Here is a 26875-nt window from a genome sequence, read left to right as displayed (position 1 = left end):
CGACGCGGGATTTCCGTTACAGACAAACAGACAGAATTATATACTTAACAAAAAAGTGTGAAACAACTGAACATATGTCTTATATTCTAGGTTCTTCAAAGTAGCCACCTTTTGCTTTGATGACTGCTTTGGGCTAAAGAACACAAGGAATGGACATTAGACCAGTGAAAATCTGTGCTTTGGTCTGATGAGTCCAAATTTGAGATCTTTGGTTCCAACCACCGTGTCTTTGTGCGACGCAGAAAAGGTGAACGGATGGACTCTACATGCCTGGTTCCCACCGTGAAGCATGGAGGAGGAGGTGTGATGGTGTGGGGGTGCTTTGCTGGTGACACTGTTGGGGATTTATTCAAAATTGAAGGCATACTGAACCAGCATGGCTACCACAGCATCTTGCAGCGGCATGCTATTCCATCCGGTTTGCGTTTAGTTGGACCATCATTTATTTTTCAACAGGACAATGACTCCAAACACACCTCCAGGCTGTGTAAGGGCTATATGACCAAGAAGGAGAGTGATGGGGTGCTACGCCAGATGACCTGGCCTCCACAGTCACAAGACCTGAACCCAATCGAGATGGTTTGGGGTGAGCTGGACTACAGAGTGAAGGCAAAAGGGCCAACAAGTGCTAAGCATCTCTGGGAACTCCTTCAAGATTGTTGGAAGACCATTTCCGGTGACTACCTCTTTCGAAGCTCATCAAGACAATGCCAAGAGTGTGCAAAGCAGTCATCAAAGCAAAAGGTGGCTACTTTGAAGAACCTAGAATATAAGACATACTTTCAGTTGTTTCACACTTTTTTGTTAAGTATATAATTCCACATGTGTTAATTCATAGTTTTGATGCCTTCAGTGTGAATGTACAATTTTCATAGTCATGAAAATACAGAAAAATCTTTAAATGAGAAGGTGTGTCCAAACTTTTGGTCTGTACTGTATATAGATAATGACAATAGAGTGTAGGCTCAGAACAAACCACTGATAGCTGAATGTGTTACAGGAGAACATGTGCTGAGCTTTATAGTTCTACTAATATTACAGATCTGCTACTCCCCAGAACTGTCACTCAATGAGGAGTGCCCACCATGCCAGAAACCAGGAATTAAGGAGACTGTAGAGCTGTGAGCTGCCCAATAGACAACTTGAGAATGCCCCTATAAGTATCTGGCATGTCCAATTTCGAACTGCCAATCCCTTTGTTATTTCTGAGAGCCAGAGAAGCCTGGCAGCGGCTTTGTCATACAGAACATATGAGTGCTCAGCAGTATGAGCACTCCTGTGTATGGGAGGGATGATGTATAGTGTTTGGGGAGCTTAATGCACATGCAATACCCTGGTAAATACAACATGCAATGACTAGTAACTTCAATGTATGGAAGTATATTACTTTGAAATGTCATTACATAAATAAGCAGATGATGATTAGAAAATGTTAAGCTAGTCATTCATATCAAACTCATTAGAAACCACCAATTTAGGTGAGCTCCACTGACATTCATATGTTTACAGGATTGTTCTGACAGGCCCCATGTCAGATGGAACACAACAGTGAGGAGTACTATGAATTAAGCAGAGGTGGAGCATGCACCCTGCCATTCCATGCAAAGTCTACACATCTGCCAGAGAACAACAAGTACAATACGTGTCTGTTTCTGTTGGCAACATAGACATTGAATGAAGTGGCAGCTCTCATGTTCAATCTCTTCTCCATTCAAAGTCCTCCTCACTGGAGACATGCAATGAGGAGGAATGGTGGGCTCAAGTGCCATGCTTTAGTAATAGTGAGAGTCACAGTGATCAGGTCCCGAGCAATCAGACATTTATTCCCTATCTTGTGGAACTTTTTGGGACAACCACTTTAGCGACAATTTATATTTCTATGATAACAAAATGATTAGTTTTTACCATTGGAAAGGGTACTTCATGCTGAGAAGGTTATGTGATAAAGAATTGTCACATTATATTCTAGTATCTTATAGGGTTAAATGCTGATGTAGGTTGGTGCTCTTATTACAATCATTACTGATAGGGCTAGAAGCGTAACTATAGTGGGTGCAGAGATTGAAGTCACACTAGGGTCCTGGAGCCTAAGGGGGGTCCATAAGGTTCCTTAGCCCCATATGCAAACACTAATACTAATAACATCCTAGCACAAAATTGTATATGTATAAGTCAGTGCTGGAGTCCGCAAGTGTGGAGAGAGCTCAGGAGCCAAGCTCCATACACACGTGGTTACATAACCGGCAGCTGTCCCTGGCAGCAGTGTGCAGAGCTGAGCTCTGAACACTGATGTTAACCATTTAATGCTGCGGTCAATCTCTGATATTGCCATTTAAATGGAGGAGTTGCAGGGGCATCGCTTGATTGCTATGGCAAACAGGAGTCTGTTGAAGGCTCCCATGGCTGCCATTTTGGTACTCCAATGAAGCTTAGCCACAGGCTGAGTTGGTAAGGAAACTGTGATTTTCTGTGTAAAGATCGTGAAAACAAAATCCAAAAAACAATGGAGGAATTCATTACATTTTTTACCTTATTCCATCCAACATGGATTTTTTTCCCAGTTTTTCAATATATTTTATGGTGAAATAAATGGTGTAATTCTAAACTACAGTTTATACCACACAAAAAAAGCCCGCATATGAACTATGTCAGAAAAAAAAAAGTTATTGCTCTTGGAAGAAGGGGAAGAAAAAAATGTAACAAAAATGAAGAATCACTTTGTCCGGAAGGGGTAAACGACCTGTGTGATAGTTGGGGGCGCTGTTGAAGATTTTTAATAGAATCTCAAGAGCTTGAAGTTACACTACTGAGTAGACCTATATTATCCTATACATAAAATGAAAATACAATAATCTAAACGTGCAGGTTAAGGGTAATGGGTTTTGTGCTAGAGAAGTGAGACTTTCCTTCTGTTCCCACAGTGCAAGGCGTGAGGAGATAGCCATGCTGTTACAGTGTCTGGAGGTGGCTTGTTGCTTCAGGAGTGAGGAGTCAAGGCAAGTGAAACATTAGGCTTCAATCAACACTGGACAAACAGGATGAAGTGATATGGAGGGAAACAAGAGAAGAGAAATGGTTAATTAGTAAACATGAATAATGAAAATTCCATTTTATATACCCTAGTATAAAATCATTTACTTTGCAGCTGGCGAACAAATATATATATATATAAAAAAATGGATAATATCTGATGTAAACAACAAAGCAGAACTCCAATTGTATTAATAAGATTGGTTCATTCAAAATCAAAATTACATGGCTAGTTGTGATCCATTAACTTTGGAATGACCAAAGACAGGTCTACAATGTGTGAGCACCTTCTATGACTCCCCCCCTTGCAATTTTTTGTCGATCCAGGATAGAGCCAACAATCTGACTTGTTAAGCCTCCCCTTCGGTTTTGATGTCCTAGATATCTAGGACTGGACTTGTGGAAATATAAAATGTTAGATAATTTCCTACAAGTGATTTACATTAATGTTACAATATAATATACTGTATATAGCATGGTATACTAAAGATATTGAGTTTCGGTTTTCCAGATGGTTTAAGCTAAATTCATCAATTGCGACTTTTTATAAATTCAGACATTTTTTGTGCAAATGCACTTAAGTTCCCCTCCACTCCAAAGTGGTTATATGTGTGCCTGGAATTTTTTTGCGCATTTTGCAAAATTTTAGCAGGACATGCAACTTTTTGCTCAAAAAAAGGTGCAAAAAGGAGAAAAAAATAAAGGGTTCAATTCATCATTTGAGGGATTTATGACAATTTCCTTTTTTTGTCTTTTAATATTCGTGTTTTTGCACCAATTTCTTCAAAATAGTTCACGTGGTTCAATAATTTTGCACGAAGTAAAAAATGCACTTTATTTTTGCCTTTAACCTTTTTGCGTCTTTTAGCACAAAAAGTAATGTTTTGTTAAAATCTCACAATATTTGCACAAAAATACAGGCATATATAAAATCACTCCAGGGGGGGAACTGAAATGCAAATACACAAAAATTGTGTGACTTTTTATAAAGTTGCCATTGATGAATAAGCCAAAAACTTCTGTGAAAGACGAATAAGGGGCAAATGAAAAACAGGCAAAAATACCAAAAAAGTGGCTTAAAGAGTATGTTTTTATTGTCAGTAAAATTAATGAGCCATTTTGAAGAATTTGGTGCAAAAACCTCAAAGAATACCACAAGACAAAAAAGAAAAGACCTTAATTTAACCATTGGGTGTCTGGGACAATTTCAAATGCCTTTCCATTGTCCAAAAACATTATATCCGCAGATACCTTCTGTTCAGGTTTTTACTCATTTCTTTATAAAAAGTTTGACAACTTCTGTCCTCAGTAAAACTGTGCTACCACTGATAATATTTTTTCTACCACACACTCTTGTGTATAATCTTTTACAAGCCACTCATACAATTTTCCTACAATGAATTTTAGGCTAATTGGTCTATAATTATCTGGGAAAAGACCTGGAGTGTATTTAGAAAATGGGCACCGCATTAGCTTGGTGCCAGTCACTTGGCACAGTACCACTCACTAGAGTCTCTAAAAATCATTTATATGGGCACAGCAATAAACTGAGCTGAGCTCCCAACTCTTGGATAAAGCCCATCTTGGCCTGAAGCTTATTTTACATTGATTTTCTGAAACTTTCCTTGAACATATTTACAATTAACCAACTGACTATATACGATGACATATTACTCTCTTCTTTAGTGTATACAAAGCTAAAGAATAAGAAGTGATTTTGTCTTCTTTTTATCCTCAGTGATCAACTCCACACTACCATTATTTAGGGTAGCCACCTATGTGGACCTTGTTTTTTTTTTCTGTATTTATATTTTGAAAGAATTTTGTGGGATTTGTCTTTCTCTCCTTTAGCTGTTTTGATTACTTTTTTTTTTTTGCAAATTCTATTCCGTTCTTTATAGTTTTAAATAGGTTTAAAAGTTTTACAGTTGAACCCTACAAGTTATTCTAATTAAACCATAGGTGTAAGCCATGTGGGGATACATTTTTGTCGACTATACTTGTTGCCTACTGTTCAGTATAGATCTACAGTACTTCAATTTATCCATATCCTGAAGTGCAGCCTTCAACCTGGGAAAATTGGCCTTTTTAAAATTACGGCACCGATTCATCACAACCGGTGATTTTTTCCAGTCTTGATGAGGGGGCATGTTGGAGCAGATGCTTCTAATTCATTAAGGTACATGCCTCAATGAATCAGGAAAGGCGAGTAGGGCCGTGTGCCTCCGTGTGTGCCTCGATACAAACCTTATTCTCTGTTGGAGTAAGATTTTTGGCATAGCGAATGTCGCAGCTAGTCATGAATTTGATGGGCCATGGTCACCAAGCCACGTCATGCCCCATCCTGCTCCAGCTCCACCCACTTTTTGACCGCTGGGCAAGAATGGTGTCAAAACTCCAAAAGTTGCATTTTTGTTGCACAACCTTGTGTTGGGCAAAATTTGCAACTTTTCACAGCTTTTTTCACCAATAATTTTACAAAAAAGCTTTGATGATTCACCCCCTATATTTTTTACTCGCCCCTTCTAAGTATCAACGTTTTCACAGACTAATCCAATTGGAGTAATATTACTCCAGTTGGATTAGTCTGTGAAAACTTTGAAATCATTCTGGAGTACAATCACAGATCAGTACTAAGCAGTGAAGTGGCCCCTTCTAAGTATGTCTTTTACAGTACAAGCAAACATTTAATTATATTGTGATCACTGGTACCAAGGTTTTCAACAATAGTGACATTTCCAACAAGGTGAGAATTGTTAGAAAGGACCAGAGCCTACAGAACATCACTTCTTGTCAGTTCTTCCATTAACTGGCCCATAAAGTTATCCTGCAATAAGCTGAGGAATTTTCTCCACTTTCAGATGAAGCTGAACCCCACTCAATATATGGGAGTTAAAATCTCCCATAATCACTACTTTACCAGTCTGTGCAGTTCATGACATCCAAATATGTAGCTGACTCTCCAACTCCTCAGTGATGTTGGGGTGGTCTCTAAGTGACACTCTTCCATCATCATTCAATTTTGCTTGGAAGTGGACTAAAAAAGGAAGGAGTAGTCTTCCTCTTCTTAAACCCCTTTCTACTCCCCCTACTACTTTAAGCCAGTAGTTCCTCCTGACCCACTCCTGACCCTCCTTTAAGCCTGTTCCTCCTGACCCACTTCTGCACCTTCCATGTCTATTCCATTTGTTTGCTCAGTGAGCAGTATGCTACTATGAAGATTGTGAATTGCCCTCAGTGTTGTATTTTGCTACTCCAGATCTCTAATATGAGTTTCCAAGTAAGCAGCATGCTTACATCTGCCATAGTGCTATTCACCCTGGAGCTCCTGCTGCAGCTGCAATTGCAGTTGTGTATACATTTGGCAAACTGTGCATTGAAGGAAACCTCAAATTCTGCTATCCATTATCTATACAAATAAAAAAATAATAATAATAAAAGGTAGGGAGTCAGACCCTTGAACTCCTTTTTTTCAACTCTTATTTTTTAACTCCCCTTGTTCCCAAGCCACTTTTTGATCAAGTCTGAGAATGAGCAAAGTTCGGACTGAGTTCTTTAGTCTAATTTAACCCCTTCATCACCTTGCGATTTTACGTTTTTTGCTCTATCATTTTTTTTTCCCCTCCTTCCACAAGCCATAACTTTTTTATTTTTGCGTAAATATAGTCGTATGAGGGCTTGCTTTTTGCGGGATGAGTTGTACTTTTGAATGATACCATTGATTTTACCATATAGTGTACTGGAAAATTGGAAAAAAAATTCCAACTGTGGTGAAATTGCAAAACAACTGCAAATGTTTTTTGGGTTTTACATTTAGCATGTTCACTATATGGTAAAATTGACCCGGAAATGTGATTCTCCAGGTCAGTACAAGTACGCAGATACCAAACATGTATACGTTTTTTTATTTAAGTGGTGAAAAAAAGATTCCAAAATTTGAAAGAGAAAAAAATTTCACTTCTGTTGCCATTTTCCGAATCCCGTAGTGTCTCCATTTTTCGAGATCTGGGCCTGGGTGAGGGCTTATTTTTTGTGCTCCGAGCTTACATTTTTATTGATATCATTTGGGGTAGATATGATGTTTTGATCGTCATTTTATTGCAATGTTGCGATAACCCAAAAAAAAAGTAATTCTGGTGTTTTGATTTTCTTTCTCATTGCACTGTTTACCGATCGGATTGATTTTATATTTTGATAGATCGGACATTTCTGAATGCAACGATACCAAATATGTGTATTTTTTTTTCACTGTTTTATTTTCAATGGGCCAAAAGGGAGGTGATTTGAACTTTTGTGTTTTTTATTCTTTTTTAATAATTTTTAAAACTTTTTTTTACTGACTTCAATAGTCCCCTTAGGAGACTTGAAGCTGTTATCATCCGATCACTTGTGCTACATATTGCAGTGCTTCAGCAAGCTACTTTTTGATCAAGCTTCAGAATGAACAGGGCTCAGACTGAGTCCTCTTGTCTAATTTAAGCACCTGAAGATAATTAACTCTTCCCCTCTTAAATAGGCACAAGGCACACACAACCTATAGGATGAAAGTGTTTTAAATTGTGTCAGTAGTTAAAAAAGTAATTATAACACAGACTGTACAAAACTGCACAAAACAAATGCTTCAAAATGACGTACTCAGGTCTATAGACTCACAGTCAGCAGCAACAACTCCTGTTTTTTAACTCTACTTGTTCCCAAGCTACTTATTATTCAAACCTCAGAATGAACAAACAAAATCATCATTCTAAGCAGCAGATTGTCCTGGGAATGTGCTGCTAATAGTGATAATATTCTCTGCCCACAGAATTAGTGTACTAATGATCATTCTGTGCACCTAGAATTCTCGAAAGCCTGGCTAAACAAGCCATTAAACAACCACCCATCGACTTGATATGCAGTTGTTTAAAGGTTGCAGTCAACTTTTCTAAATGGGCTCTTAACCAGTCATTATAAGCACTAAGGCCACCATTTCTCTTAAAAAATTATCACAAAATTCCAGTTGTGACACTAGGTACATTATATACCTTATTTGAATGCATTTTGCTCTGAATCTATTATAAAACAACCAATATACTATTAATATATCATATATCAATATATTTCAAACGCAATTTCCACATTTTAGAATCAACCATACAGTTTAATAAGCCAAAGTCTTACATAAATACTCTATAGGACACTACTAGCGAACACGATGGTGAGACATAGGGCTATCTTTAAGGGCTTTCTGTGACCTTCTTTAATCCTGCCTGACACTAAATCCTGCCCTCCTTACAATGAAGTCTGCCAAATAGTCGCCTCAGCTAATCATTAGCTAACGGCTTCCAGTTGTACTCGTAATGTATTCTTTATATTTAGGGATTGAATTCACCTTAGATATCTCCAGACTCAGAAGCCAAAACTCAGCCAACAAGACCAGTGTAAGGGAAAATTTCAGCCATGCTTGTAAGATAAGCTTGTTACAGAGTTTAATGATACAAGGTACACCTGTCATGCTTTCCATCTCTTTAGAATTATACTTAGAAAACTAATACTGGTTATAATATAACATTACTGTATATAATTATCTTAAAAAAGACAAGAAAGGCTGACTTCTCACTTGTTTTCACTAGTAATGTCCCCTTTGATATATCTAATGACGCTTCATATTTACACATCGACCACATGTAAAGTGTTCTAATCTGCCCTTAATTGATAGGGTTTTAGTTTGGTCAATATGTATGGTCCACCCTGAAACAGTGTCCATGTCCCACTTTTGCCTTAAACTTTGAAATGGAGATTCAGCAGGCTTCAGCTACAAATCTGCAAATTGTAAAACAACTATCTGCAAACTAGTCCTTCTCTTACAAAAAGTTGCTGAGGTTCTAAGTCATCAGCAATTATCCTGGTGGCCCTTATATTCACTACCATTTGATTTTATTCATCCTTCTGGAAGCTTAATTGTGAGAACAAGAGCTTTCCAGTTAGGAATTTAAAGAAGCACTCCTCCCATAAAAGTTGTTAGGCTATGCGCCCACGATGCAGAAATGCTGCATATTTTTTCCGCTTCTCCCTGGCAGGATGCGGATTTTACATGCGTTTTTCCCGCCTGGTAGAAGCGCTTGCCAAGCATTCTTCACTTGCATTTCCGCATGCGGGTGTCAAGCACTTTCCAGGCGATTTTAGTGTCACTTGGAAAGTGCTTGACAACTTGGTTACACTATATAAATCCATGCAACCGGCATGGATTTATATAGTGTGACCAAGTAATAGTTAAAAAAAAGAATAAGAATGGTAAAAAATAAAAAATAAAGATTATACTGACCTTCTGATGGCCCCCGGTCTTAATAAATGGACGTGTTGCGTATTGTTCCGCAATGATAACCCGCAGTGGAAATTTCCGCAGTATGTGCACAGCACATGCGGATTATCATTGGGGACCATGGGGCACGTATTACCAAGCGTTTTGTAAGCATTTTCGCTGCGGAAATTCCGCAGCAAAAACGCTTGAAAAACGCATAGTGGGCACGCAGCCTTACCCTCTTAATATATTGCAATCAACGTATTATATAACAGTGTACTAATGATTGATGCTCATTTTGCCCTTCTACCCAGTGAATTCTTCTGTTTTCCACGTGATTAAAAACTGACTAGCTGAATCCTTTTAAGCTCTACAGTATGTGGAAATAGCAAGTCAATTTCCCTGTATGACTCATGAGTAACTGCAAAAGTCTCTGGCAGGGGGAGGAGTGGAGCAGCTGTGTCAGGAATTGAAGATGGGAATGATTTCTGCAGGGAAAAAAGACTTCTTGTTTCTACATAGAGAAGAAAAAAGAGAAGAATTAACTGGGTAGAAGGGCAAAATCAGCAATTGTAAGTACCCAGTGCTATATAATATGTTGATTGCAATATATTAAGAGGATAAAAAATTGATGGGAGGAGTGCTTCTTTAAGGGAGAAAATCAAACAATCCAATACAGAAGTAAACTATGAATGTACTATTAATGTGGATAGATAGGCACTTTAGTCCAACTATTAATATCTTAGCTTGTCATACTTTATCCTTCATTTATGGACCGCTCCTGCCAGTGATCCTCCTTCTACTTGTGATGTCAGAGAAGCTACTTCATTTCTGCTTTGCTTTGTTGATGGGCATCGCTGCTGATGTCATGATGATTGACAGCCGGCTCCTTATTTCCTAACTACGGGGATCTAGCTGTCAATCAGGATGACATCGGCAGTGACTCCCTGTTAACAGAACTCTGGAAGACTTAAAGTCAAAGGAAGCCGGAGAATTGCCACCTGAGCTGCGAGATTATTGCATAGCAGAACAAGCAAGTAGTTAGCCACTACTTGCCGGTAATTTCTTAGCCCCATAAGAAAAAAAAATACAAAAGTCCTGGATAACCCCTTATGACCAGGATTAATTGAAGACCATATAAATGCACCCACTGTTATGTTTGTCTTGCCCTTTTGACATTATTAAAGTGCGGTGAAATCCACCTTCCACTGTTTTATTTCCTCACACCTTGAGTTGGACTGCTGCTGGAAATGTATGCTGAGCACCACTTTGGTGCAGTCCAAAGTTTCTCGGCGACTATTTGTAGATCAGTGATAAATCATCTAAATACTTCTAGCTATATTTATGTAGCTTAATTTAAATTAATTTCCAAAAGCCAAGACAATAACATAGTAATTATTTTTATTCCCTTTCTGCAATAAAACTCATAATGAACAAATTAGCTAATGAGCTATACCTGACCTGCCCACTACCAGTATCACTGCAAAACATCCAATGTATATTAAAGAAATTATTTTGGGAAATAATACACACTACCAGTATCTTTCCCTTAAGAATTACAAAACATCCAATGTAATATACAGAAATTATTATGGGAAAAAAATATTACTCTTCACACTGACAAAATGTCCCTCTACTGCACATCCAAATTACACATTGATGAAAGGAAAACCAACATTTTCAAAAGTTAACATGAGATGGCTGCCACATACCATTTTCCAACAAGCCCATTTCTGTCATGGTGGTTCAACAAAAGATTTCTCAAGATGGTATATTTTTTTTAGATAAATGTAAATCTTTAGTTTTTGTTATTTTTTTCATTCATTCAGATATCAAATTCTTCATTTTTGAGAGGCTTAAAGTGTAACTTACATTTCAGGAGTACTTGCAGCAAAATGTCTGTGACTACTTTCTAGCTCCTTCTCCTTTACCCATTCCCCTCTTCAAGAAGTTTATGGGCAGCAACTTTCATGTCCTATCTTAGTAAATGAAAATCTCTACACACTGTGCACAGATTTTACCTGTGAACTGAGAGTAAAAGATCAGTCCTGGAGAATGAAGCAGATTTATCTGATAAGATATATCGCAATGTTTCTTATCTCCACTTGCACTATTGATTTATGAAAAAATAATTTAAATTGCAGTTATTCTTCAAATATGAAAAATGTAGCACCCTGAGGATTCGGCTGCTACAGGGGTATTGCACCTCAAGCCAGAGGTGTGATATTCCACTCCCGGGTAAGGATGGAGTGTGGAACTGAGCTCGGTAGGCTGCATGCACTACATACATCCCATTTCCGAGGAGCAGACCGACGGTACTCCCACTTAGAAATGTGCAGGTACGACCGAGTCTGTTCCTGGCTGGAGTGGGAGGGGGGTGGTACATCCCATGTAGTGTAGGGGCAGATAGGGGGAGCAGCCTGGGTAAAGATAGGAGCTCATTGGGTGCTGGTCACCTGAGCTCACACATAGAGGGTGTATATAAGGTGGGCACCAACTAAGATCAGGGTCAGATGCAGAGGATCAGATGCAGAGAGGATCAGCTGCAGAGAACAAGTCAGGAGAGGGGAGAAGAAAGACCAAGACCCAGAGTGAGAGAGGAGAAAAGAGAGAGACCCAGAGCACAGAAGAGAAGGACTCTGAGATCCCAACTAAAAGCACCGGGTGAAGAGTCGGCATCAGGGTACCGGAACCCAAGCTGGTGGGGGTAAAAACATTCCCCAGCCAGAGACCGGAGACCGTGGGCAGCGTCTGCCACGGTCACCCATCACATCCACCCCGAAGGCACACCACATGAAGGGTCAGGGAACCCAGGGTCAAGGGTGTCCCAACAGAAGGCCCGAGGGAGCTGGACCTAGGTGGATTACTGGTGGGGACGGCCAGAGAACGGGACAGAAAGAGAGCTCAGGGCCACGCTCCGGACTTGTTTGGGGGTTGGCTGGATCCAGGACCTGGTGGACGCAGCACGGCTCGGGTGGTCACTAGCAGCTGGAGTGACCAGTACAACATCTGCAGTAAGTAAACACCCTTAACTGCACAACCCGACTCTGTCTTCACTGCCGTCTGCACTACACCACCACAACCCCCATCCTCTGCGCCTGTCCCCTCTGAGGCTATACCCCTCCCGTTGGGGGTTATCCCACCAAGCTGCGCACCCACCATCAGCCTCAGCGGACCCTGCTGCAGCGGCGGCCACAGTGACCGCATCACAACGGGTGGCGTAGTCGACACAAAAGAACTCTTAATAACATCTGTAGGACTGCCACATAACACTGAGCTTGACGCCCTGGGCACGGGCCGGGTCACAGCCGCTCGGAGACTACAACCCCCCCATCTGATCCGGTGCCGGGTATTCCCCTCAAAAAGGAATATGTCCCAGGGGGCGCGTCAAAAACATAACATAACTGGAATGTCTTCATTCGATTCCTAATGTATCATAACCTGGGAGGGATAAAAGGTACATTTTAACAGCAAAGCCTACTTATACATAAACAAATCATTTATTGGCTATAAAAAGTGATTTTAAGGATACCAATGCCTATGTTGTGAAGGTATGGTTATCTTTGATATCCTACATATAGCGTGACTTATGACCCTAAGGCAGGGATGTCAAACTCAAACACACAGAGGGCCAAAATGAAAAACTTTGACAAAGTCGCAGACCAACCAGTATAAAGTACAATGGCCCCACTTAGTCCTCCATACAGTATACTGGGCCGCACATAGTCCTCGATACAGAATAATGGGCCCCACGCAGCCCTCCATACAGAATAATGGCCCCACATAGTCCTCCATACAGTATACTGGGCCACACATAGTCCTCGATACAGAATAATGGGCCCCACATAGTCCTCCATACAGAATAATGGGCCCCACATAGCCCTCCATACAGAATAATGGGCCCCCCATAGTCCTCCATACAGAATAATGGCCCCACATAGTCCTCCATACAGTATACTGGGCCGCACATAGTCCTCCATACAGTATACTGGGCCGCACATAGTCCTCGATACAGAATAATGGGCCCCACACAGCCCTCCATACAGAATAATGGCCCCACATAGTCCTCCATACAGTATACTGGGCCGCACATTGTCCTTGATACAGAATAATGGGCCCCAGATAGTCCTCCATACAGAATAATGGGCCCCACATAGCCCTCCATATAGAATAATGGGCCCCCCATAGTCCTCCATACAGAATAATGGCCCCACATAGTCCTCCATACAGAATAATGGGCCCCAAAAAGTCCCTCATACAGAATAATGGGCCCCACATAGTCCTCCATACAGAATAATGGGCCCCACATAGCCCTCCCTATAGTATAATGGGCCCCACATAGTCCTCCATACAGAATAATGGGCCCCACACAGTCCTCCATACAGAATAATGGGCCCCACATAGTCATCCATACAGAATAATGGCCCCATATAGGGGTTGTGGTTCTGGTGTCAAGGGCCAAAAAGAACCAGCCTGCGGGCCAGATTTGTCCCATGGGCCAGAGTTTGACACGTGTGTCCTAAGGTGACTAGCTGTTGGAGAGGATTTTGTCTACTCACATTCTTGTTATTTATTCTTTATCATTTTACCATTGTTTTAATTAACGTCTGATATTAGTTACTTTAGCATTGCCCTATATTTGGAAAATCAGCCCCACAATAGGGGTATTTAGTAAGCAAATATAGTATAACACAACATACTGTTCATGTTTGCTCCTTATATTTTCATGTTTTTGATTATCAGCTTTGTATTATTGTTTTTTCTATAGATATTTGTCCTTTTATCATGACAATATTATATCTTGTTCTCTGCTTACTAGGGGCCCAATTCATCCAGGTATTTTTGCCAATTTTCTAGCGTAAAACACTTTCAAATGTCACAACGTTTTTTGCAACCCTAAGGCCACGTTCACACGTTCAGTATTTGGTCAGTATTTTACCTCAGTATTTGTAAGCCAAAATCTGGAGTGGAACAATCAGAGGAAAAGTATAATAGAAACACATGTATCACTTCTGTATTTTTCACCCAATCCTGGTTTTGGCTTACAAATACTGAGGGAAAATACTGATCAAATACTGAACTTGTGAACATGGTCTAAGTTGCACGAAATGTTTAAAAATTTTGCCATTTTTAGGTCAGTTGCGGTAAGCTTGGCCAAAGTGGGCGGATCTGGGTCAGGCGTGGCAAAACCCATGTATCCAATTCAGCAAAATTTACCCTACTTTACTTTCATAAATTACTCCAGAAATGTACTCCAGTTCCTGACTAGAGTAAAATTTCTGTTGGAGGAGCTCATCAGTTGTAAGTTACGCCTTATTCACTAAGTAGTGTGCACCTCGTAAACCTTTTGCGCCAGAACCTGTTTTCACCTCCCTGACTAGGCCAATTTTTTCAATTCTAACCAGTGCCACTTCATGTGGTAATAACTCTGGAACGCTTAAACGTGTCTCAGTGATTCTGAGATTGTTTTTTCGTGACATATTGTACTTCATGTTAGTGGTAAATTTAGGATGATATTTTTGCATTTATTTGTGAAAATATCAAAATTTTGGCAAAAATTTCGCAATTGCTTTAGGTACCATATCACTTTTGAAGTGACTTTGAGGGTCCTATGTGATAAGTGACACTGTTTTAAAAACTGCACACCTAACATTCAAGAAGTTTATTAACCCTTCCGGTGCATCACAGGAATTAAAGCAATATGGAAGGAAAAAATGGAAATGTAACTTTTTACCACAGAAATGTTACTTTAGCCTAAAATTTTGCATTTTCACAAGAACAACAGGAGAAAATGGACCATAAAATTTGTTGTGCAATTTCTCCTGAGTACACAGATACCCCATATGAGGGGGGAAATTACTGTTTGGATGCACAGCAGGGCTCAGAATGGAAGGAGCATCATTTGACTTTGTAACTCAAAATTAGCTGGAATAGATAGCGGATGCCATGTCATGTTTGCAGATTTTTCTAAACAGTGGAAACACCAAAAATGTGACCCCATTTTGGAAACTACACCCCGCAAGAAATTTATATAGAGGTGTGGTGATCACCTTGAACCACAGGTGCTTCACAGAATTTTATAACGGTGAGCCATGAAAATAAAAAAATATAATTTCTTCTACAAAAATGTTGCTTTAGCCCCCAAATTTTTTTATTTTCACAAAGGTAACAGGAGAAAATGGACCATACAATTTGTTGTGCAAATTCTACTGAATAGACCAATACCACATATGTGGTAGAAAACTACTGTTTGGGTGCATGGCATGGCACGGAAGGGAAGATGCGCTATTTTGGCTGGAATATGTTGTGGATGCTATGTCACATTTGAAGAGCCCCTGACATGCAAAAACAGCAGAAACCCCCACAAGTGACCCCATTTTGGAATCTATACCTCTTGAGTAATTCATCTAGGGGAGTAGTGAGTATTTTTAACCCTCAGACGATTCACAGAATTGTATAACTTTGGGCTGAGTAAATGAAATATTACCATTTTTTCCACTAAAATGTTGCCCCAAGTTTGTAATTTTCAAAAGGAGTAATAGGAGAAAATGAATAGTACAATTTGCTATACAATTTCTCCTGAGTACGCCAATACCCCATAAGTGGTTGAAAACTACTTTTGAGGCAAAGTGCAAAGCTCAAGTTTGAAGGAGCACCATATTGGAGTGCAGATTTTCCTGTTATTGTTTGTGGGTGCCATGTCACATTGGCAGAGCCCCTGAGGTCCCAGAACAGCAGAACCCCCCCCATAATTAACCCCATTTTACAAACTACACCTCCCAATTATTTCATCTAGGGGCACAGTGATCTTATTGACACCACAGGTGTGTCACAGAATTTTTTACCATTGGGTGGTGCAGGAAAAATAATTACATTTTTACCCAAAAAAATTTAGTTTTAGCCCCAGATTTTACATTTTTACAAGGGAAAATAGGTAAATATGGCACCAAAATTTGTCACACAATTTCAGCTGAACATGGTAATACCCCATATATAGCTGTACAGTACTGCTTAGCCACACGGCGAGACTTGGGAGGGACGGAGTGCTATTTGGCTCTTGGAGAACAAATTTTCTTAGAATAGTTTGCAGACTCCATATACAGAGCCACTAGGTGCTATAAGAGCAGAGTCCCCCTCAAGTAACCCCATTTTGGAAAATGCACTCTGAGAATTTATCTACAGGTGTAGTGACGATTTTGACTCAATGGGTGTTTTTCAGAATTAAGTTGCAATGAATGTTGCTTTGTGAAAATTGCAAATCTGCTATTGTAGTGCCCAGTACCTTGTAGTGCTGAGTGAATTGTGCCCATATATTGTGCCTAGCTCTTGCTTCTGGACGCACACACCCCGCAAATTAAGCAGGCTCGTATCGCTACAGAAATGCCAAACATATGGACACTAAATGTGGTTTAGGCACACCTTCAGGAGAAGGGGGCATTAGGATTTGGGAGTGCAGAATCTGCTGGATTTTATTCTTTTTTGGGGGGAACCATAACGCTTTTCCAGAGCCTTTGTGCTACCAGTAACATGGAAGACCCCTATATTTCCATTGACAGATAATGGAACTGAGTGGGGTTCTTGTATTTTTTTGTGGATTGAGTTGAAGCTTTTATTGGGAACATTTTACATAACATTTGGGATCACATTTCTACGGCTCTCTATGCTGAGCAATTGCATTGGGGTTTCCATCTAAATGGCTGAAAGACATGATTCATATGAAACCCCCAAGGGATCCATTCACTATAATGAGGCAGCAGCATTACTCTGGACTCTGGCCTGTGTTCAGTGTTGTCCTTTTTAGATGTGCAAAAACCGTGGACGACCGTGCTTTTATGCACGCCTAAAAAGACGGACACCTCCGGATTATAGGCCATACAACCTCCAAGGTGACTCCATCTGCCTCATTATAGGGAATCTTCACCCGGGGTTCCGTCTGAATCACATATTTCAGAGATTTCCACGGAGAACCGGGTGTAAGCGCTCAGCGCAGAGCGCAGGATAAATGTGCGTGAAGCCTTACTGCAATCTTTGGGAGGCAGAATGAACAAATTAACAGCAGGTGAAGAATTAGTTTTATTTATTTTTTAGGCCATTCCTTGTTCGGTATAAGTGATTAGACGACGTTATTCTCCCGGTCGGTGCGATTACAGCGATACCAGATTTATTCTATTATTTTTATGTTTGGCTTCTCTCACACTCTAAAAAACGCTTTTTATACAAAAATAAACTTTTTGCATTGCCATAATTTGAGAGTTATAATTTTTCTATATTTCTGCTGCTAGAGTCATGTGAGGGCTTATTTTTGTTGGATGAGTTGACATTTTCATTGTCAGACACATAATATTTTTTTATCTCTTTCTATTCAGATTTTTGGGAGGCAGAATGAACAAAAATCAGGATTTGTTTTTTGTGCGGTTTTGTCTATGTCGTTCACCGTGGGGTAAAAGTGATACGGCAGCGTTATTCTTCGGGTCAGTACGATTACAGTGATTCCACATTTAGATATTTTTTTTTTATGTTTTGCTTCTTTTACACAAAAAAAACTATTTTATAGAAAAAACAATTGTTTTTGCATCGCTATATTCTGAGAGCTATAACATTTTTATTTCTCTACTGATGGAGAGCTTGTTTTTTTCGGGACAAGATGTTGTTTTCAGCTATATCAGTTTTATTTACATTTGTTTTTTTGATCACCTTTTATTCCACTTATTATTCGGCGGTATGATGAAAAAGCATACTATTTTGCCATGTTTTTTATTTTTTTATTTTTTACGGTGTTCACTGAAGGGGTTAACTAGTTAGACAGTTTTATAGATCAGGTCGTTCTGGATGTGGCGATATCACATACAGTACAGACCAAAAGTTTGGACACACCTTCTCATTTAAAGATTTTTCTGTATTTTCATGACTATGAAAATTGTACATTCACACTGAAGCATCAAAACTATGAATTAACACATGTGGAATTATATAGTTAACAAAAAAAGTGTGAAACAACAGAAAATATGTCTTATATTCTAGGTTCTTCAAAGTAGCCACCTTTTGCTTTGATGACTGCTTTGCACATTCTTGGCATTCTCTTGTTGAGCTTCAAGAGGTAGTCACCAGAAATGGTCTTCCAACAATCTTGAAGGAGTTCCCAGAGATGCTTAGGACTTGTTTGCTCTTTTGCCTTCACTCTGCGGTCCAGCTCACCCCAAACCATCTCGATTGGGTTCAGGTCTGGTGACTGTGGAGGCAAGGTCATCTGGTGTAGCACCCCATCACTCTCCCTCTTGGTCAAATAGCCCTTACACAGCCTGGAGGTGTGTTTGGGGTCATTGTCCTGTTGAAAAATAAATGATGGTCCAACTAAACGCAAACCGGATGGAATAGCATGCCGCTGCAATATGCTGTGGTAGCCATGCTGGTTCAGTATGCCTTCAATTTTGAATAAATCCCTAACAGTGTCACCAGCAAAGCACCCCCACACCATCACACCTCCTCCTCCATGCTTCACGGTGGGAACCAGGCATGTAGAGTCCCTCCGTTCACCTTTTCTGCGTCGCACAAAGACACAGTGGTTGGAACCATATTTGGACTCATCAGACCAAAGCACAGATTTCCACTGGTCTAATGTCCATTCCTTGTGTTCTTTAGTCCAAACAAGTCTCTTCTGCTTGTTGCCTGTCCTTAGCAGTGGTTTCCTAGCAGCTATTTTACCATGAAGGCCTGCTGCACAAAGTCTCCTCTTAACAGTTGTTGAAGAGATGTGTCTGCTGCTAGAACTCTGTGTGGCATTGACCTGGTCTCTAATCTGAGCTGCTGTTAACCTGCGATTTCTGAGGCTGGTGACTCGGATAAACTTATCCTCAGAAGCAGAGGTGACTCTTGGTCTTCCTTTCCTGGGGTGTTCCTCATCTGAGCCCGTTTCTTTGGAGCGCTTGATGGTTTTTGCAACTGCACTTGGGGACACTTTCAAAGTTTGCCCAATTTTTCGCGCTGACTGACCTTCATTTCTTAAAGTAATGATGGCCACTTGTTTTTCTTTACTTAGAATTTGTATTATGGCAAGAAAAAAGCAGCTAACAGTCTATTCAGTAGGACTATCAGCTGTGTATCCACCAGACTTCTGCACAACACAACTGATGGTCCCAACCCCATTTATAAGGCAAGAAATCCCACTTATTAAACCTGACAGGGCACACCTGTGAAGTGAAAACCATTTCCGGTGACTACCACTTGAAGCTCATTAAGAGAATGCCAAGAGTGTGCAAAGCAGTCATCAATGCAAAAGGTGGCTACTTTGAAGAACCTAGAACATAAGACATTTTCAGTTATTTCACACTTTTTTGTTAAGTATATAATTCCACATGTGTTAATTCATAGTTTTGATTCCTTCAGTGTGAATGTACAATTTTCATAGTCATGAAAGTACAGAAAAATCTTTAAATGAAAAGGTGTGTCCAAACTTTTGGTCTGTACTGTATGTGTATTTTTTTGTATATTTTTATTTTGTGGTGTTCACACAGTGCAATTTAACAGGCAGTGACCCAAGGATGTCCAACTTAAAGTTAAAGGCAGCTTTATCCTCCGGATCGCAGCCTGGTCATCCAATACAGTCTATAAAAAAAAACTTGTTGCCGTGGGAGACTGCACCGCCGTGTCACTCGTGGGTGCATCAGTTACGTTGCCTTCTCAAGCCTCTGTTCAGCCTTCACACAGACTTGCAGTGCACAGAGCTTCCTACTCTGTTAATAGCAATCCAAACACTGACACAGCCAAACCTTTGCTGCAGGTTTAAATTAAAACTGTGGCCATGAGTCAATTGTAAGACCCGGGCTGGAGGGAGTGATCCGCCCCACTACCATCCTGTAGATCACTTCAGAAAAAAAAAACGCATAGCAGGTTTTCTTAATCTGACTTGGTCAAATAGCTTAGTCCAGTCCACACTTACTTTTATTTTGCACTGCAGCCACAGCTGTGACTGTGATAGCAATGCACTCCAGCGGCAGGTTAAACAAGCCTCTATGCACATCCTGGGGGATACATACTGGCCCTCGCATATGATTCCCCTCACTGTCTCACAGTTTTTACATAAATATACTTATTTATTTTTTTCATTTTTTTTATGTACTGTATGTTGTGATTTTTTTAAATAGTTCTAAATTGTTTTTTTTATCTTTTTTTTAACTATTTTCCTTTGTTCCGGTATGGGACCTCAACTTTTATTCCTCTGATCGCTGGTCTCATGCATTGCAATACATAAAATAAGTGACAGGTGACAGAATATCTGTTAGACCTTGCTGCTGACTGAGTCTAAAAGGCCCCCGTAGCTGTCAGACCCCAATGCCATCATTTGACATCCGGCTGCCAAGACAACCTTCGACCTTCTGTTTCAACGTAATCACAGGGGGGTAGGGGGCAAAGGGATGAGAGAAAGCCATCTCCCTCTCACAAACTTCTAAATGTTGTGATCGCTATTGATCGTGGCATCTATAACATAACACAGGATTAACGTCATCAGAATTTGAGTCAATCAGGTCCAGATTATGTCGCCGGTCAGAGTTATCGTTCTACACCAGAATCCCAGTGCTTGCAGGACTCTGGGGGTCCCGAGCGCTGAAAAAGAAACGTCGACAGTCGTGAACAGGTTAATGAATTAGGTACATCTTACTCCAGCGGTCCCGTTCATTAAGACTGACATCAAAAACGCTGGTCTTAATTAATCGTGCCATTAATGTAAACTAAAAAATATTGTCAAATTTGTTTTCTTCTTTTTGATGACAACTCTCGTTTGTCCAACCCCAATCTCTCCTGGTGGCCGTTTGTTTTAGCAGCCTGCCTAAAAACACTGATGCAATAGATATTAAAAGAATATGGGGACATGATCGTATATTGTCATCTTTAATCATAAAATCAAAGTCCTTACAGTGAAACCACTACTGTTTTGAACAAGACAAAATTGTACAATGACAATTAATTATTTTACTGCTTACAGTAAAATATTTCTCTGACACCTAATACACTTATCAACAACTAATACACTATGATAATATCTCAGTTCCATATTATATTTCTACTGACCTACTGATATTTAAGATTTTGGATGATCTATAGAGCTTCTTACACAGTCCTCACATGTAATAAAGCTGTCAAACAGTCGCAAATCATGCACACGGGAGCGATTAAACCATATCACCGATCAGCTGTAAATACTCGGAGCTCGGCCCGAGCATACTCGGAACTGAACACACTCAACACTAGTGAAGAGCGAACGTGCTCGCCACTGCTCGGTACTCGCCTGAGCATCACTGTGCTCGACAAGCTCGGCGCTCCGGGTTGCTCGGGGGGAAACTCGGGTCCCCTCCCTGCATGTTTGGGGTTCTTTAGAGAGCCAATGAACATGCATGGATTGCCTGCCACGCACTGTAATTCCGTAGCCATGTTGGTTGTGGGCATTACAGTGATTGACTGGCCGTACAGGATCATCTGGTCTATATAAAACCTGGCGCCGCTATGCTCGTCACAGTCTACCCCGGAATCAGGCAGAGTAGGGAGAGGTGCTGCTGCGTCAGGGAGAGATTTCCCTCTTTATAATTAGTATAGGTATTCCACAACATATACATTGGGCAAAAAGAGTATTTTTTAAGCCACCAATTGTGCAAGTTCTCCCACTTAAAAAGATGAGAGAGGCCTGTAATTGACATCGTAGCTAGACCTCAACTATGAGAGACAAAATGAGAGAAAAAATCCTGAAAATCACATTGTCTGATTTGGAAAGAATTTTTTTTCAAATTTTGGTGGAAAATAAGTATTTGGTCACCTACCAACAAGCAGGATTTCTGTCTCTCACAGACTTGTAACTTCTTCTTTAAGAGGTTCTTCTGTCCTCCACTCATTACCTGTAGTACTGGCACCTGTTTGAACTTGTTATCAGTATAAAAGACACCTGTCCGAAACCTCAAACAGTCAGACTCCAAACTCCACTATGATGAAGACCAAAGAGCTGTCGAAGGACACCAGAAACAAAATTGTAGCCCTGCACCAGGCTGGGAAGACTGAATCTGCGATAGGCAAGCAGCTTGGTGTGAAGAAATGAACTGTGGGAGCAATCCATTAGTAAATGGAAGACATACAAGACCACTGATAATCTCCCTCGATCTGGGGCTCCACACAAGATCTCACCCCGTAGGGTCAAAATGATCTCAAGAACAGTGAGCAAAAATCCCAGAACCATACGGGGGCACCTAGTGAATGACCTGCAGAGAGCTGGAACCAATGTTACACAGGCTACCATCAGTAACACACTACGCCGTCAGGGACTCAGATCCTGCAGTGCCAGACGTGTCCCCCTGCTTAAGCCATTACATGTCCGGGCCCGTCTGAAGTTTGCTAGAGAGCATTTGGATGATTCAGAAGAGTATTGGGAGAATGTCATATGGTCAGATGAAACCAAAGTAGAACTGTTTGGTAGAAACACAACTCGTCGTGTTTGGAGGATAAAGAATGCTGAGTTGCATCCAAAGAACACCATACCTACTGTGAAGCACGGGGGTGGCAACATCATGCTTTGGGGCTGTTTCTCTGCCAAGGGACCAGGACGACTGATCCGTGTACATGAAAGAATCAATGGGGCCATGTATCGTGAGATTTTGAGTGCAAACGTCCTTCCATCAGCAAGGGCATTGAAGATGAAACGTAGCTGGGTCTTTCAGTATGACAATGATCCCAACCACACCGCCAGGGCAATGAAGGAGTGGCTTTGTAAGAAGCAATTCAAGGTCCTGGAGTGGCCTAGCCAGTCTCCAGATCTAAACCCTATAGAAAACCTTTGGAGGGAGTTGAAAGTCTGTGTTGCCCAGCGACAGCCCCAAAACATCACTGCTCTAGAGGAGATCTGCATGGAGGAATGGGCCAACATACCAGCAACAGTGTGTGCCAACCTTGTGAAGAATTGCAGAAAACATTTGACCTCTGTCATTGCCAACAAAGGATATATAACAAAGTATTGAGATGAACTTTTGTAGGTGACCAAATACTTATTTTCCACCAAAATTTTAAAAAAAATTCTTTCCAAATCAGGCAATGTGATTTTCAGAATTTGTTTTCTCATTTTGTCTCTCATAGTTGAGGTCTACCTATGATGTCAATTACAGGCTTCTCTCATCTTTTTAAGTGGGAGAACTTGCACAATTGGTGGCTGACTAAATACTTTTTTTCCCACATTTCTTGTGAATGTGGAAAATATTGTCCTCCGCTTAAAATGGGCAAGGTGCATGGCAAGGGATGGGGAAATGGACGTGATGGTGATGGTGCATGCAGAGGCCGTGGACGTGGCCATGGGCAAGCTGAAATTGTACCACAACAAACACCCACATCTTGTCGCTCGACCTTCCTGTCCCAATTACTAGGGGACCGCAGAACACCACTATTGAACACAGAGCAATGTCAAAAGGTTGTTGGTTGGGTAGCAGATAATGATTCCAGTCACTTTGCCACCACCACCACCACCCTGTCTTCCACATGACAGTAGCCGTGAGTGTGGACCGCATATTCCTCACCATGATCCTCCTTTCTCCCACCAGGCCGAGTGCCCAGAGACAACTGATCCCACACTTGGACACTCAGAAGAGCTGTTCTTTTTTCCATTTGTAGATTGCCTCTCGACGGCCAGCTTCATGCTAGTCAAGAGAAGAACGCATGTAGCGATGCCCAAATATTGGAGCAGCCACAGTCACACAAAGGCGATGGTGGGAAAGTGCAATTACTGTCGCAAGAGATGTATGATGATGATGATGAGACACAATTGCCAGAAAGTCAGGAGGAGGACCAGGGTGCGGAAGTGGAAGACGAGGTGGTGGATGATATAGTAACTGACCCAACCTGGCAGGGGGACATACAGAGCGAGGACAGCAGCACACAGGGGGAGGGAGGAGTAGCACAACAACAGGCAGGAAGAAGCAGCGTGGTGGCCGCAAACATAAGGCAGGAAAACATTCCTAGTAAGGCCAACACTACTGAAGTTGCCAGTACAACTGTTAGGTCTTCCCGAGTCTGGTCGTTTTTTAAAGACTCTACAGATAACTCCAAAAAGGCCATTTGCACCACCTGCCAGGCCAGCATCAACAGGGGTAGCAAAACTAGCAGCCTGACCACCACCAGCATGATCAGGCACATGCCAGCAAAGCACCCAACTAAGTGGGCCGACCCCCGGGGTCCAGCAACAGTGTCTGCGGGTGACACCACTGCTTGTTCCGCTGTTGTGCGTGCACGCCAATCCCCTGTCCATGGCGCATGCCAAGATGCCTCCCGCCCTGCATCTGTCATTGAACACTCTCAACTGGCACCATCAGCAAGCACGTCCTTGTCCCAGCGTAGCGTTCAGTTGTCCCTACCCCAGTCCTTGCAGCTTCCAGCTCACCAACTGATCTGTGATGTCCCCACGCATTGGAACTCTACATTGTAGATGTTGGGAAGGATTTGTGAGCAGAAGAGGGCAGTTGTTGACTAACAGCATCAACAAGGCCATCGGTATTCAGGTCAGACTCCACACATAAAACCTCAGGAGTGGACATGTCAGACATGTACCATCCTCCAAAACTTTGAGGAATCCACCAAGATGATGAGCGACGATGACGCCATAATTAGAGTCACCATCCTGCTTCTCTGTCTTCTGAAACGCTCTCTGCTCACAATTAGAGGATGCATTGCAGGCGAAGCGCAATGAGATAGAGCAAGGAACCATGCAGGGTGATTCCACACAGCCAAAGAACAGGAGCTAGTTTCCTGCGCTATAGACGGTACTACCTGCACAACTGTCATACCGTCTGTTCAGCGTGGATGGCCTGAGGACAGGGAGGAGGAGGAAGAGGATGAGGAGGAGAGCATGGTCAGTCATCCTCTTGGTGAGGACACGGAAGTCTTGCCTCTTTGCAGTCTGGCACACATGGCTGAGTTTATGTTACACTGCCTTTCCCGTGACCCTCGCATCGTCCAAATTTTGGGTGACAGTCATTATTGGTTGGTGACACTTCTAGACCCACGCCACAAGGAGAACTATCTGTCTCTTATTACCTTGCAGGACAGGCCTAATAAAATGGAGCTATACAAAGAAAATGATAAAGTCCGCTCACCTATACACTCCTTCCCGGCGTTTCCTCCTTGCTGCTGCATTGAACACAAATTCAGACCAAAATCCAGCGAGTAAGGAGACTCCAGCGATGTGGTGTAATTAAAATTTCCATTTATTTGAAGGATGATATTTCCATAAAAAATGCACTTACAAAGAGAGCCAATTCACACCATATGGGCTACGCGTTTCAGGTTAGAAAAGCCTTCATCGTGGTACCAAGTCTTGCTTGTTAGCAGTCTGGCACGCATGGCTGAGTTTATGTTATGCTGCCTTTCCCATGACCCTCGCATTCTCAAAATTTTGGGTGACAGTCCTTACTGGTTGGTGACACTTCTAGACCCACGCTACAAGGAGAACTTTATATCTCTTATTCCTGAAGCGGACAGGTCTTCAAAAATGGAGCAGTACAAGAAGGCCCTTGTTGCGGAATTATTAAAAAAATTGCCATCTGAAAATGCTGGTTGCAGAGGTCACAGTTCGTTGGACAACCAAGGAGTACAGGCGAGAGAGACACAATTGCAATCCAGCAGAGGCAGAGGAACACTGTCAAAGTTCTGGGACAGTTTTCTCAGACCCTCCCATTGCACAAGCCCTGATGCGTGAGGTAATCTCCCAAGGAGGGAAAAGTTGCGGAAGATGCTGAGGGAGTACCTTGCCAACCGTACCAATATCCTCTGTGCCTTTTAATTATTGGGTATCCAAGCTTGACACATGGCATGTACTGGCTCTCTACGCCTTGGAGGTCCTGGCCTGCCTTGCCGCTAGCGTTTTGTCAGAGTGGTTTTTTAGTGCTGCTGGTGGAATTATAACTGATAGGCGCATCCGCCTGTCAACTGAAAATGCTGACAGGCTGACTCTTATAAAAATGAACAAGGCCTGGATTGGGCCAGACTTCTCAACACCACCGAATGATAGCAGTGTAACATAAACTCAAATATAGTGTATTTTTTTGTGGAGGTCTAACTCTATTCCCATGCACCTCTGTCTTCACACCCAGACATTGATATACGCTTCCTGATTTTGTCTATTTGCTCTCGTCCTCCACCTTCTCCGCATCCTCCACCACCATATCACCACCATATGTACCTATGTACCATATCAACATATCTACATCTCTTCCAAGGGACATTGGAGTTCCTCAAAATTTTTGGCAGCCGTTCCTTCACTACATAGGCAAACAGTATGGGAGACCCACTTCCTAATAATGGGAATATTGTTTTCAGGAGGCCCTCCAATAACAGTCATTGCATAAGCAAACAGTATGGGAGAGCCTCTCCTTTCTAATGGGAATATGTAGTTACTGAGGCCCACCTCTCTGTGTCTTTAAATTGTTAGTGGGGTTTTTCCTAAATCTTGGCAGCCGTTGGACTCACTGCATACCCTATAACTGAATAGCAGACCCTCTCTTTTCTAATGGGAACCTGTCGCACTCGTTACTGTGGCCCAGCTCT

The 26875-nt window shown here is 41.5% G+C and overlaps 1 protein-coding gene across 3 annotated transcripts in view; it reads right to left on the bottom strand.

Moving 5' to 3' along the window:
* The window catches only part of MYO18B (myosin XVIIIB), a 1187635-nt gene that overhangs the window by 1135398 nt on the left and 25362 nt on the right, over positions 1–26875 (bottom strand). For 2 of the 3 annotated variants that reach the window (XM_073672938.1, XM_073672946.1), the window contains exon 2: positions 2909–3025. The exons of the other annotated variant lie outside the window; for it this stretch is intronic. In XM_073672938.1, the coding sequence (XP_073529039.1) occupies positions 2909–2945 (37 nt within the window). In that variant the 5' untranslated portion in view covers positions 2946–3025. The remainder of the gene's footprint in view (positions 1–2908; positions 3026–26875) is intronic. 3 annotated transcript variants of the gene reach the window in all.

Source organism: Phyllobates terribilis, unplaced genomic scaffold (genome assembly GCF_046119375.1).
Source record: "Phyllobates terribilis strain yellow unplaced genomic scaffold, ASM4611937v1 Scaffold_1__5_contigs__length_1240528914, whole genome shotgun sequence".
NCBI lineage: Eukaryota > Metazoa > Chordata > Amphibia > Anura > Dendrobatidae > Phyllobates > Phyllobates terribilis.
This window is presented reverse-complemented; position numbering and strand designations above follow the sequence as displayed.